Consider the following 13,115-nt stretch of genomic DNA (forward strand, 5'->3'; position numbering starts at 1 on the left):
CCCCATCTGTCCACCCAGGCCCAGGGTAGCTAAGGGACAGTGGGCAGGCCCTGAGTTCAAGTCCCAGGACCCGTAAAAATAATACAGCCATAAAGCAACAAAAAAATGAGTACAAAAATGTAGCGGCTGATCACAGAGGGGTTTGGGTGCCTCCCGGGCTTGACTCCCAGGCTGTGTTTCCTGAAGAAAGTCACTGAGCACCTCTGGTCCTCCCCTTCTACAGAGAATTCTGCCCTCTAGTGCTGTGAGGACCAAACGGGTAGCCAGGACCAGTGGGCACACGGGTTGCTAGAGGCAATGCCTGCCTGAGCATGTGACTGTTTCACTCTCTCGGTGTCTGCAAGTCACTGCAGGGGGAGTGGGGGTGGCCCAGCTCCCACCCAAGGCGCTGGTCACCACCCACCCCCAGCCCACAGTCGGGGAATGGGCCATGGCACAGTGAGGCACTGGGCTCGTGGACGGATGCCACGCTCACCTTCTCGCCGATCTCAGTGCGGTCCCCGCTGGGGAGGATCTCCAGGTCGGGGAGGAGGGCGCAGGCCTCCATGACCGCCCGGTAGTCGCGCTCCTGCAGGGGCCGGCCGAACAGGATGTTCTCCCGCAGGGAGTCGTTCTGGATCCAGGCCTGCTGGGGCACGTAGGCCACGGAGCCCTGCCGCAAGCGGGTGGGTGAGGCAGGCGAGCAGGTCTGGTTAGCAGAAGGCGGCCTGCCCCCCTGGCTGTAGCACCCCCCCACCCCAGAGGGGAAGACTAAGGGTGGGACAGGGGAAGGGACCTGCCCCACCCTGTCCTACCTTCAGGACCACGTGCCCCTCCACTTTGTCCATCTCCGCCAAGAGTGCTGAGAGCAGAGACGACTTTCCACAGCCCACCTGGCCCACCACAGCCACCAGGGCGCCCTCGGGGATGGAGAAGGAGATGCTGCAACGACAGGGCGGGCACGGGGGCTCAGTGCCTATCTGGGCAGCCACACACGCCTCTCCAGGCCGAAGCCTCTCCACATCAGTCCTACATGGGGGCTCTCAGTGGAGGAGCCGCGTGTGGGGTGGTGAGAGGTATGACAGGGCTAAGATGCCTGGTGAGTTGGGTCTGAGATGAGCTGCACAAAGACTGCTGGGGCCGGGACCCCAGCCCCCCATGCACAGGCTGGCACCCACAGGGCTTCAGGCTCCCTACAGTGACTGCTTTCCAGTGGAAGTTAACAGGGACCCTTCCCCCATCTCAGTGAATGAGCCGGGCATGCACTGTCTGTCACTCCAGCTATTTGTCAGCTGTAAAACAAGAGGATCATGGTCTAGATGAATGACAACTGGAAAAATAACTTCGAGCACCTGCCAAGCAAGACCCACCATCACATATAAGACATATAGATTAAAAACCTATCTGCTGTGGGGGGGGGAGGGAAATGCGTACCAAGACATGTGAAAGGGTATCAATGTATGTGAATTAATGCACCTTCTATCTGGCAAATATCATGTAACCCTTTTACTAATTACAATAAAAAAAATTTAAAAAACAAACAAAAAAAACCTATCTGCTTATCTGTCTCTCTCTATAGCCTGAGCAAGGACGGGGGGAGAGGGGGGAGAGAGAACAACAAACAGGAGGGGATGGAGGCAGCAGGGTGCCTCTTAGAGGAGGGTCAGGTACTGATTAGCTGCAGAGAAGCCCAAAGGGTAAAGATACATTTGAAGCACAAACAATTTAAGCTCAGTGTAAGAAAAAACTTTCTGAACATGTATTTCCATAGGGAATTTTCAGAGAAATTCCTTTAACAAAATAGATAATACCTATTTAGCTAGGAGGTCAGGGAGTGATTGTTTAGGGATTTGAGAAACTTGGCTTCTTAAAAAGGCCCCCCGTGGCCCTGAGTTTTGGGAATCCCACACAAAAAAAATAATACAAGACCAGGACAAGGTACCTAAAGTTCAATCCCACAGTCAGGGACACTGGATCACACTGTATCTGAAAGCGAGCCTTCTTTGTTACCCAAGCTCCGAGTCCTCTCGGCTGTCTAGCTGTGTGAGGATACCACTGCAGGGGAACCCGCTGGGCCAGTCACCCTCTGTCTGTCCCGAGAGCCCAAGAATATGTGACTGGACCCATCTTCCAGATGGGCAGGCCGAGGCTCAGTGTTAGAACAAAGTGACGGACTCTAGGTCAGGAGCTGGGTCCACGCGTGTGCCCATGCCCTGGCTTACCCATTCAGGGTGGGAGCTTCGCCCCTGGCCCACGTGAACGTGGCATTCTTCACGGTAATGCTGTGCGTGCTCCCGCCTGGAAAGCAGCAGAAAGCATGGGTCAGGCAGGCAGGACCTGGGCGCTGGGCATGAGCAGGATGCCAAGCGCTCTGGCCTTGGGATGCTGGGCGTCAAGTGCCAGCTTCTGAGCACCAGTGTCCAGGCTCAGGGCAGCCTGTCCAAGGCTTCCCAGGTTTCATCCCCAGGGGTGGGGAGGAAGAAATAAACTCCAGTCCACAGCTTTGGGGGCCATCTTAGACCTCGAAGCAGAGAGAAACCAGGAAAGGCACAGCTCCATGTCCTGGCTGTGCTCTAGAGATGTAGGGGTGGAGGGGGGAGAGACTGGCCACTGAGCACATCTCTTCACGCTCCACCTCCTTCCTCACGTTCAAGGCTGCTCCTTTCCTGGATGCTACACTGACCTAAGACACCCCGCTCTGGCCCCTTCTCCCCCGCTCCCCCATACAATCCTGCCTACTTCCTCTCAGGGCTATCTACTGTGGGAGGAAGTGGGGGTGTCTAAGCCCACGTGTGACACTCCCCAGGAGTCTGAGCCTCCTGGCCTTTGGGTTATGGACTTTGCCCCCTCATTTCCTCTATACTTCCTGTTCCCCACTGTTAAGATAGAAAAACCTCTTCAGAAAGAGCTGCCACCAGAGGCTCACAGAGGCTCACCTTTCTGCTTATCAAATGAGGAAATGGCTTCTCTGGGTATCTGAGCCTAACCGCTGAGGCAGGAGGAAGTGACTGCACAAGCCACAAAACTTCTTTCTCAGCTCCCAGAAAGGGGAAGCTGCCTGGCAGAGGAGCCCAAGACTTGGCCCTGAGGAGGAGCCCCAAGTTGCTCTGTAGGCATCCAGGCCAGGTCGCCTCGGTCAGAGGGGACAGCTTAGAAAACAAGGCACAGAGCCCAGAGGTGGAGGCCTTGGTGCTCAGGACTCCCGCAGCCCCCCACTCCTCCCGCCCAGGCTGCCTTGAGTTTTAGCCCCAGCCTGGTGAATAACTAGGCCCTGGACAGCCACAGGAAGGCCCCTGTGCGAGAGGTCTGCTGGGAGAGGGTCTGGACACCCCAGGGTGGCCAGGGCAGCCTTGCCCAGCACTGCTGCCCAGCCAGGAGGAAAAGGACAACCCACTCTCGGGGTGTCCCAGGCCAGATGGGGAGGCGTGTGCACCTACCATCTTTCATGGGCCTCCGCTCGATGCTGTCAGGCTCCAGCTCCTCGTGGGACAGGAAGACCCTCAGGCGTTTGAGGGACACGCTGGCCTGCAGGGCAGGGACAAGGGTGGTGAGGAAGGAGAGTTCTGGAAAACTGCTTTTTAGGACAGGCCAAACCCTCCCTGTCTTTCCTCAGGTTCTGCACTGAGCACTAGAATAAAAAAGTAATAACAGGGCCAGGAGTGTGGCCTAGTGGTAGAGTGCTTGCCTAGCATGCACAAAGACCTGGGTTTGATTCCTCGGTACCACATACATAGAAAAAACCAGAAGTGGTGCTGTGGCTCAAGTGGCAGAGTGCTAGCTTTGAGGAAAAAAGCTCAAAGACAGTGCTCAAGCCCTGAGTTCAAGCCCTAGGACTGGCACAAAAAAAAAAAAAAAAAGAAAAAGAAAAAAAAATAGCATAATAGCAAAGCCCAGTGCTGGTAGCTCATGTCTGTCATTCTAGCTACTCAGGAGGCTGAGATCTAAGGATCACAGTTCAAAGCCAGCCAGAGCAGTAAAGTCCATGAAACTCTTAACACCAATGAACTACTAGAAAACCAGAAGTGGTGCCAGGGACAGCGCCTAGGCCTAGAGTTCAAGTCCTACAATGGACAAAATAATAATAATAATAATCAAGGTTTTTCTTTAAAAGCCAGTGAGGAAGCAGGGGAGGAAATGGTCTTGATGACAAGGAACCCCAAAACCATGTCATCATCTGCACTGGGTCATTTTACCAAATGGTTGGCAATTTGGTGGTGACTAGGGAGGAAAAAAGCCACGTAGTTCTCACAGTGGCCGCTGAGTGGCTGGGACCAGCGTTAAAATTCCTCAGCACTGAGGAAGAATGGGACCCGGGATGGGGAGGCGGGGAGATGAGACTGGATGCTGCACTGGATGGAGTCCCATGCTACCAGGTTCTTTCTGCCCTGCGCTTCAGTCTTCCATCACTGATTTCCAACCTGAGCTGAAAAGCCCAACCTTCAGGGGCCCCCTCAAAACTCAAAACATTGGCCAGATGGGTCAGAGCAGTGGAGGCACTCCAGGAAGATTCTTGTGGAACCTGGCAGCCCGGCCCACCGCTTTCCCCACATGGCTTTCTTTGGGGACAGGCAGGGCTGGAGCAAGGCCAGGGGGAGGGGGTACCAGAGGGAAGGCTGCGGTACCTGAACGATGCTGCTGATAACCATGGGGAGGATGTTCAGGGGGAAGCGGAGGATATTGAATAGGGCCAGGGACACAAAGGCCTTCTGAGCGTCCAGCACGTTCTTCTCATCCACCATCACATACACGGCGAAAGTGGACAGGGCCACCTGCAGGGAGACAGCAGGGCTGAGCACTGTGTGGGGAGTCCCGGCCCCTGTACCACCTGTGCACACTGAGGTCAGTCCCCCCACAATCCTTCACACTGGGCACTACCTCATGTCACCACATATGGCCCAGGCTGGCCTCGAACTTGCCATCCAGCCTCCACCTCCTGGACCTTATCACAGTATGGCAAACCCCAGGCGGGGCTCCGTACTGTCCCCACAGTGATCCTGGGCCTGGAACGGCCCAGTTGCTGGGATCTGGACATGACCATGGCAGGCTCTTTTCCTGTCCCCATCAGGGACAAGCACTGCAGGCGCCCAGTCTCCTCCTGGGGCACACATGGGCCCCGGGTGGCCAGGGAATCTTACCCAGGTCCCCACAGTGCCCCAAGTCCTGCTCTGCCATTAGCAAGGTGACCCCAAGGCCGGGTTCAGAACTTTCTAGGCTCAGCTGCCAAGGAAGGAGGGGCGGAGTCAAAAGCCAATGAAAGCTCAGCACCTATGTCTCCTGCCTGTCATCCTAGCTATGCAGGAGGCTGAGATCTGAGGATCGCAGCTCAAAGCCAGCCTGGGCAGGAAACGTCTGTGGGATTCTTAAGTCCAATAAACTACTCAGAAAACGAAAAGTGGTGCTGTGGCTCGAGTGACTGAGGCAATAGCCTTGGGCAAAAGAAACTCAGGAACAGGGACAAGTGCCCTGGCCCTGGGTTCCAGCCCTAGAACTGGCAAAATACAAAAACAATTGAACAAAAAAACCCATGAGAGCTGTGCCCTATGATACCCTGACCTGGGCGTTCACTGTGATGTGTCCAAATCAGCCACCACAGGGGCTCTCCTCACTGTTCTTTGCCTCTGAGCCCAGGCTAACCTCAAACCCTCTGGCCTCCACCTCCTTCATGCTGCGATTACAGGCATGCAACTGCACACCCAGCACCATGCATCCTTTCTCCCAAGTGCTTCTGCCAGCGTTCTGAACGTACCTCACTGTTTGCTACAGCTGGCTTCCCCACAGCACCACCAGCACACGCAACTGCCACCTTACCCACCCTCCCGTGCCCAGAGCCCAAGCAAACCACCATGGAAAGAAACACAACGGAAGCGTGTAGTTCTCTAACGTGCCACAAGGCTGAATCCTGGAAATGAGCTCAAACAAAGCCAGGCCATCTTGTTTGATTCCACTGACATGAAATGTTCTGGTCGGTTCTATCCACCATATCACACGCAGAAAATAGTAACAACCCACTTTCTTACACTGATTCATGTTGTGGTTCAACATTCCTCTCTCTTTTTCACTCTGAGTTAGGTCTCTCCCATGTGCAAGACAGTTCCTAATACAGTTAGTTCAATCGATCGATCGATCCATCCATCCATCCAATCCATCCATCTACCCACTATCCCTCCCCCCACATCCCTCCCTCCTTCCATCCTCCCTTTCTGCTCTGACTCCAGAGATACCTCCACACCTCAGGCTGCCCTAAGTCTCTGTCTTCCATCTCCTTGGGTAAACACAGCCTCATCCTCAAGTGCTAGACCTAGCAAGTGCCAAGATGAGGGAGCACTTTCCAAGGAGCAGCCCACCACATACTTTTTCCTAATTAGTCAGAGGCTGAGGAAGCAGCCGACAGCCAGGCTCATGTGCTCCTTGCCAACCACTCCACCAGCTGTCCGTGGAAGCCCAGAGCCTCCACCTCTCCCATCTACAGCAACAGCTCTGCTGCTCTTGTGATGGGCCTCGTGGTGTCTGGAGGCCAGGGCAGGAAAGGAGCCAGGAGAGCAAGCACATTCGGGTGTGGTTTGCACCAGAGGATTCAACATGCAGAGAGAAAGTTGAGAAAAGCCTCCATCCCATCTGGTTGTAAGTGGAGCACAGCCTCTGAAGTTACAGAATAACCAAGAGAAACAGTAAAACCGTATGGCAGCCAGGTATGGCAGGGCCTGGGGGAGGTGGAAGGATGTGAGTAGGAGGCCAGCCTGGGTTGAACAGGGAGACTCCGGCTCATCACGCAGACAAAAGAACAAAAAGGCAATTTGGAAGAAACAGGAGAACAGGCCTCCATACCGTCGCGGGTGGGCAGTTCCCGGCCCAGGAGAAGGCAGAGGCACTGGGGCGTGAGGAGGACAGCACAGCCTTCCAGCCTGCAGTGCCAGGGACACCAGGTCCCAGCACACGGAGGCCCCCGGCCCTGCCCCCCGGAGGGGCGTCCAGTGACTTGATTCGTTCAGATCACACCAAGAATGGGCAGCAGAGCCAGCTGGGTGGTCTCAAAGACCACCGGGGACCCCACAGGGACCACCCCTCATCACTCAGCTCCCAACTGTGCCTGATGCCTGCCTACAGCAAAAAGGAAACACCTGCTCTCTAGGCATTTTCCAGAGGCAGATGGGGGAGGGAGAGAGGGACAAGGAGATGATGACACATTGAGTTTTGCTCTGATTATTTCCTACTTTTGAGGCCAAGCTGGCCTGGATCATGACCCAGCTGATACTTCCCGATGTAGCTGGCATGTGTACAAGCTTTTCTTCATGGACTCATCCAACCATTGTTTTGGCCAAGTTAGCCTGGAACCCCGAGCAGTCAAGTGACTTGCGAACCATGCAGGACTGTGTGGCGACGATGCAGTTCCTTTTCTTTCTCTCTCACTCCCTGGAGACCTCAAGCCTCCTGATCGCAGCTCCCCAAGGAGCTGGATTACAAGCACGGTGCCCAGCTGGTCTGGACACTGCACAAGGTGTACCTGCCAAGCGGTGCAGAACACCATGGCCACGGACTGTGGGTCAAGGCTGTCGGTCATGCGCAGAGACGAAGCCCCACTCCCATTCCAAGGAGAGAGAAAGAAGGAAGTGCTGTCCAGTCCAACCAGTGCACGCACCCTTGCTCCACTGACCCCCCCCCCACCCCGACCCAGGGTCCACAGGCCCAGCACGTGCTAGGAAGAAGGGGTCACTCACCAGGAAGGGGGTGCAGACCCAGGTGAAGGTGCCCACAGCGGCCAGGTAGGCAGACTTCTTGAGCACCTTCAGCTCCTCCTGCCGGATGGCCATGACCTTGTCCCGGAAGGCCAGCTCCCAGGCGTACAGCTTCAGCACCTTGATGCCATTCAGCACCTCGTTCATCAGCTTGATCCGGTTATCCTTGCTCTTCATGTGTGCCACCTGCAGACACAGCCCCCCATCAGCGGACCATCCTCATACCACACATGGCCTGGCCCTAGACACATACACACCCCGCTGGGGGCCCCACATCCCAGGCCTAAGCCGAGCTGCCCCAGAGCACAGGGAGGGCTCAGCTGGGGGAGGGGGAGGGGGAGGGGGCACGCTCCCAGCATACACTCCGCTGGTACACACCCAGGGGCACAGCACACCTTGCCCTCTCCACTTTTTGCCAGTCGTGGGGCTTGAAGTCAGGGCCTGGACGCTGTCCCTGAGCTTTTTTGCTCAAGGCTAGTGCTCCTTTGCCACTTCAAGCCACAGCACCATTTCCAATTTTCTAATGGTTCACTGGAGGCAAGAGTCTTGTGGACTTTCCTGCCCGGGCTGGCTTTGAACCATGATCCTCAGATCTCAGCCTCCTGAGTAGCTAGGATGACAGGCGTGAGCCATTGGCACCAAGCCTCTCCCCACCTCTCTTTCTTTTCCTTGGGGATCTAACTCAGGGCCTCGAGCTTGCTGGGCATGCTCTCTACCACCTGAACCAGCTCTCCGACCCTTTTTTGCACTGGCTGTTTTTGAGGCAGACCCTCACTTTTATGTCCCAGCCTGTCCTCTCTCTAATGTTTCCCTGGTGAGCTGGTGTCTCCCAAGCTCCGAGGCCATGGCCTACAGTCAGGTCCATGGAGGGAGGGGGGGGCTGTGGCGGTGGGGTGGGGTGTGAGGAATGCCACCAGCCTCTCTCATGGGCCAGGCAGATTTCTCAACATTTGGAGTGCACTCAGCTATTGCTGTTCAACCATATCAGATGATGTGGGGGTGACAGACATGGAGGGACCAAAAGGACACAGAGCCTCGCCTGACCCCATTCCCCTCACCTTTCCAGGCCACACATCCTACCACAAGTGTCGCATGCCCTGCATTCTGTCCCCTGTAGTGGCCAGCGTGGCCAAGCACTCCCACCTACACCCTACCCGCCACAGCATGAACACCTCAAGACCAGCTGGGTCTCCATGGCCAACTAGAAATGAATTCAGACAGCACGCCCACTCTGCCCCACAGGACCTCTGGGGCAGAAAGACACAAGCAATAACATCACAGAGGCACGGAGATGCTTGCCCGCCTGATCTACGGTCAGATCTGTACTTAAGCAAGAAAGTCCTAGAAAGGAAACAGGATGCAGTACCCAGGCCTGTAATACCTGCACTCAGAGGACTGAGGCAGGAAGAGGGCGCATGTGAGGCCAGCCTGGGCCTCAAAGTGAGCTCCTGTCCCTCCCCTCCCCCCCAAAAAGGACCAAAGTTTTAGAAAGATTATTTCAGCTCACTCTTGTAATCCTAGCTACTCAGAAGACTGAGATCTGAAGGTTCAAAGATAGCCTGGGCAGATAAATCTGAAAGCTTCTTACCTTGAATTAACCAGTGAAAAGTTAGAAATGGCTGTGTGCCAGTGGCTCATGCCTGTCAGCCTCGCTACTCGGGAGGCTGAGTTTTGAAGGCTGTGATTCAAAGCCAGTCCAGGCAGAAAAGTCCCAGTGAGATGCTTATCTCCAATCAATCACTCAAAAACTGAAGTAGCACTGTGGCTCAAGCAGTAGAGTGCTAGCCTAGAGCACGAAGAGGCTCAGAGACAGTACCTAGGCCTTGAGTTCAAGTCCCACAACTGACCAAAAAAAAAAAAAAAAGCTAGAAATGGAGATATGGCTTATGTGGTAGAGCAAAAAAGTTGAGCAAGAGCCAGAGGCCCTCAATTCAAACCCACTACTGGTACATAACACACACATACACATATACACGGATTCCTGCCAAGTTTCTTATAATAAGAAAGTCTTGGTGAGGCATGTGGCTTAGTGATAAAGTGCTTGCCTAGCATGCATGAAGCCCTGGGTTGAGTCCTCAGGACCACATACACAGAAAAAGCTAGAAGCGGCCTGTGGCTCAAGTGCACTAGAGCACTAACCTTGAGCAAACAAAGCTCAGGGACAGTGCCTAGGCCCCGAGTTCAAGTCCCAGCACTGACAAAGAAAAAGAAAGCCTTCAATCTATTTTGTTACCTATTTAAAAGCCAAAAAAAATTACCAAGTAACTCCTAGAATAAAATTTAACCCCTGTGGAAGAAAGTGGATGGAACCCACAGTGTGTGAAGGACAATAGTGGAGGACTGGAGGGCCCGAGTGTGGCCCAGGAGGCTGTGTGCAGGGAGGGGAGGGCAGGGCAGGGCAGGGTGCAGGCAGCCTACCTGGTAGGTCTTGGTCTTCATGGCCATCACTGCGTTGAAGGGAACCATGAGGATCATGACAGCCACGCCCGCCAGGACGGAAGGGCCCAGGTTCTAAGGATGACACACAGCCACTCAGCAAGGAGGCGCCCACCAGACACCGCCTGCCCTTATCCATGATGTGCCTCTACCAATGATGGGGTGTGGGCAGGCTGCAGCCTCAGGATCTCCCAGCCTCTCTGAATATGTGCAGAGTTCTGGGAAGCTGAGGAGTGAGGAGCCCCTGGTGGGAGCTGCATTTCTTACGCGCTGCCAGGAGCTAAGTAAGTACTGAGGGCTCAGTGCACACGGGCCCTGTGGACTTAACCCCGACACTCGGTCCTGTAATGGATGCTAGTGACACTTGTGCCATGAAGTCTCCTGTGTGTGCGCAGGGTAGGGGGTGGGTCTCCCCCATAGGGCATTTCAGGGTTCACAAACCCCAGCAGCCCAGCCTGGGTTTTGCCACTAAAGGAGCCACACAAGGTTTGATCTCCAGAGACTCCAAATGTGGGACACACAGCCAGTAAACCTAAGTGTTGCCGGGAGCTGGCAGCTCTGACCTGTCATTCTAGCTACTCAGGAGGCTGAGATCTGAGGATCTGGGTTTGAAGCCAGCCTGGACAGGAAAGTCTCTAAGCAAGTACCAGAATCCAAAAGTGAGGGTGTGGATCAAGTAGTAGGAGGCCCACCTGGAGCACAAAAGCTTAGGGATAGCACCCAGCTGCTGAGTTTACGTCTATGACTGACCAAAAGAAAAAAGAGGCTCAAACATGCGTTCTTGTCTGCTTACAGATACAGTAGTCTTAGTTCTAGGCAAAGGATAAGCAGCAAGTGGCCCAGGAGAGGGGGCCAGCATCCTGACTTTCTCTTGTGTTCTGCAAATAAAGAAGCATGCTTGCACTGCTGGACCCCACTGGGAACAGGAGACACAGGACTTGTGCTCTCTCCTGAGCCACTGGGAAAGCGAAGCCTTTGCCGCTGGGTTGCTCGCCTAGCTCCAGGAAAGTACTGCCGCTACAGACCAGCCAAACACTTCACCCCAGAATCCTGGCATTCTAGGTGCAGCCGGCCTATCGATGAAAGCCCAGCCCTCATCCATAATCAGACGTGACTTTAAGGATTTGCTAAGTCCGCAGGCTGACCTTGAGGTCCTCTGGTCTGAGTTTCCCGAGTACTGGGATTACATGCATGTGAAAACACGCCTGGCAATTCCCTTAATGGTTCACAAAGCAATCCTGGTCCAGAAATGTTCTAAATTTAAACCAAAGGGCAGCATTTCCTAGCAAGGTAGATACAAAACTCTCTACTTGGGAAGGCTAGAACTTCATTGTTTAACTCTGGGAGTGTGGGCTAAAGACTCGGCTCAGTGGGATATAGTACTGGCTTAGTGGCTCAAGGCCCGGGGATCCAGGTGGCATTTCTTCTTCTAGGCTTCATGATCAGAAATCCTTTATTCACCTGTTCTCAATCTATGCCAAAACAAAAATCTGAGGGGGCTCCTTCTGGGATAGCCTTGCCACGTGGCTGGGGTTGGCCTTCAGGGCATAGGAGAACCCCTGGGATGCTGGATGGCCACACGTGGCTAGAACACTGTTTGGCAAGGAAGAGGGACGTACATGAAAGTGAGCACTTGAGAAACTATTTTAGAAAGTATGTCTGGCTGCCTTCGTGTACTAATATTCCTAGACTTCCTCCAGAATTAAATTCTGCTGAGATGGGAGATATTGTAAAAGTGGTATAAATCCCAGCTGTGAGGGAAAGGTGGGAGAGGGGGTGGAGGAAGGGAACATGCAAAGGTCCAGAGGCAGGAATGAACAAGCTATGCATTATACTCTAAGCCTCTGTGCTCATTATCTTTTCTGTCTGGGAACTGTCCATCTCCAGGTACAAGGGCTATCAATGAAATCTCTTATGCTACAGGAGACAGGAGATTCAGGCTGGCCAAAGACTTCTCCCTTCAGGGTGACTGAACTGGGCTAGGCCCATAGCAGCAGCCCCAGGCCTGTGGCAAGAAGCAGCAGAAAGCAGTTACATTCGAATGCCGGGCACACTGGCTCACGCCGTAACCCTAGCTACTCAGGAGGCTGAGATCTGAGGGTTGAGGTTCAGAGACAGCCCGGGCCGAAAGAACAAGTAATCTCTAGAAAATGGGGAGTGGGGCTGTGGCTCCACGGGGAGGATAGTAGCCTGGAGCTGAAGAGCTCAGGGACAGTGCCAGGCCCAGAGTTCAAGCCCCATAACCCACCAAAAAAAAGGAAGGAGGAAGAAAGAAAGCAGTTGCATTTGCACAGCTCTCTGTAGTGCTAGCCTAAGCCTCGAGCAACGTAAGCCTATAGGGAAATCCCAGTAAAAATGGTACCAAGCCAGCGCAATACCAGGTACCCAGAAACAGCCAAAGTGCAGGAAATGTGTCCTTCAAGCAAATCCCTGATTCCATTTATCTTCTTGGGCTGGGAGGAACGGGGGGGGGGGGGGGGGGGGGAAGGGGGAGGTAACAATGCCTTACACCTAAGAGAATATAGAGCAATGTCATTAGGGATTTGTGAATGACTAGTTTTCATCTGAGAGGGTAAAGTGGGAAATAATATGGAGTATATGTCCTGGGAACTATGCAGCAAGAGCCTGTGTCACCAAGTCAATGGAGAAAAGACAGCTGGGTGTATCTTCTCACTCCTATAATCCCCATTTATGCGGGAAGTGAGGTGGGAAGAAGGAAGTCTCCGCACAGCCTGTGCAAAAGTGCAAGATCCTTATCTGAAAAGTTACGAAAGCAGAGAGTGGCGTGGCTCAAGTGCTAGAGGCTCAAGTGTGAGGCCCAAAGCTCGCACGCCTGCATGGCCAAAATCAATGCAGAAAAAGGTCTGAGCGCGAGCAGTGCAAGCCAGGTGCTGGTAGCTCACACCTGCCATGGAAATAGGAATGAGATACCCAGGAACTGGCGAGTGAGCCCGAAAACAACATAGG

General features: G+C 54.1%; 1 protein-coding gene across 1 annotated transcript in view; it reads right to left on the bottom strand.

Moving 5' to 3' along the window:
- Nucleotides 1-13,115, bottom strand: part of Abcc1 (ATP binding cassette subfamily C member 1 (ABCC1 blood group)) — a 59,602-nt gene that overhangs the window by 14,465 nt on the left and 32,022 nt on the right. Inside the window, exons 11-17 of the mRNA XM_090358116.1 lie at nt 10,131-10,223; nt 7,695-7,898; nt 4,602-4,748; nt 3,417-3,504; nt 2,202-2,277; nt 795-921; nt 476-652 (exon numbers count right to left, since the gene is read on the bottom strand). Coding sequence (XP_090214242.1) covers nt 476-652; nt 795-921; nt 2,202-2,277; nt 3,417-3,504; nt 4,602-4,748; nt 7,695-7,898; nt 10,131-10,223 — 912 coding nt within the window. The remainder of the gene's footprint in view (nt 1-475; nt 653-794; nt 922-2,201; nt 2,278-3,416; nt 3,505-4,601; nt 4,749-7,694; nt 7,899-10,130; nt 10,224-13,115) is intronic.

This window comes from Megascapheus bottae, chromosome 25 (assembly GCF_031878675.1).
Source record: "Megascapheus bottae isolate mThoBot1 chromosome 25, mThoBot2.hap1, whole genome shotgun sequence".
NCBI classification, from domain to species: Eukaryota; Metazoa; Chordata; class Mammalia; order Rodentia; family Geomyidae; genus Megascapheus; species Megascapheus bottae.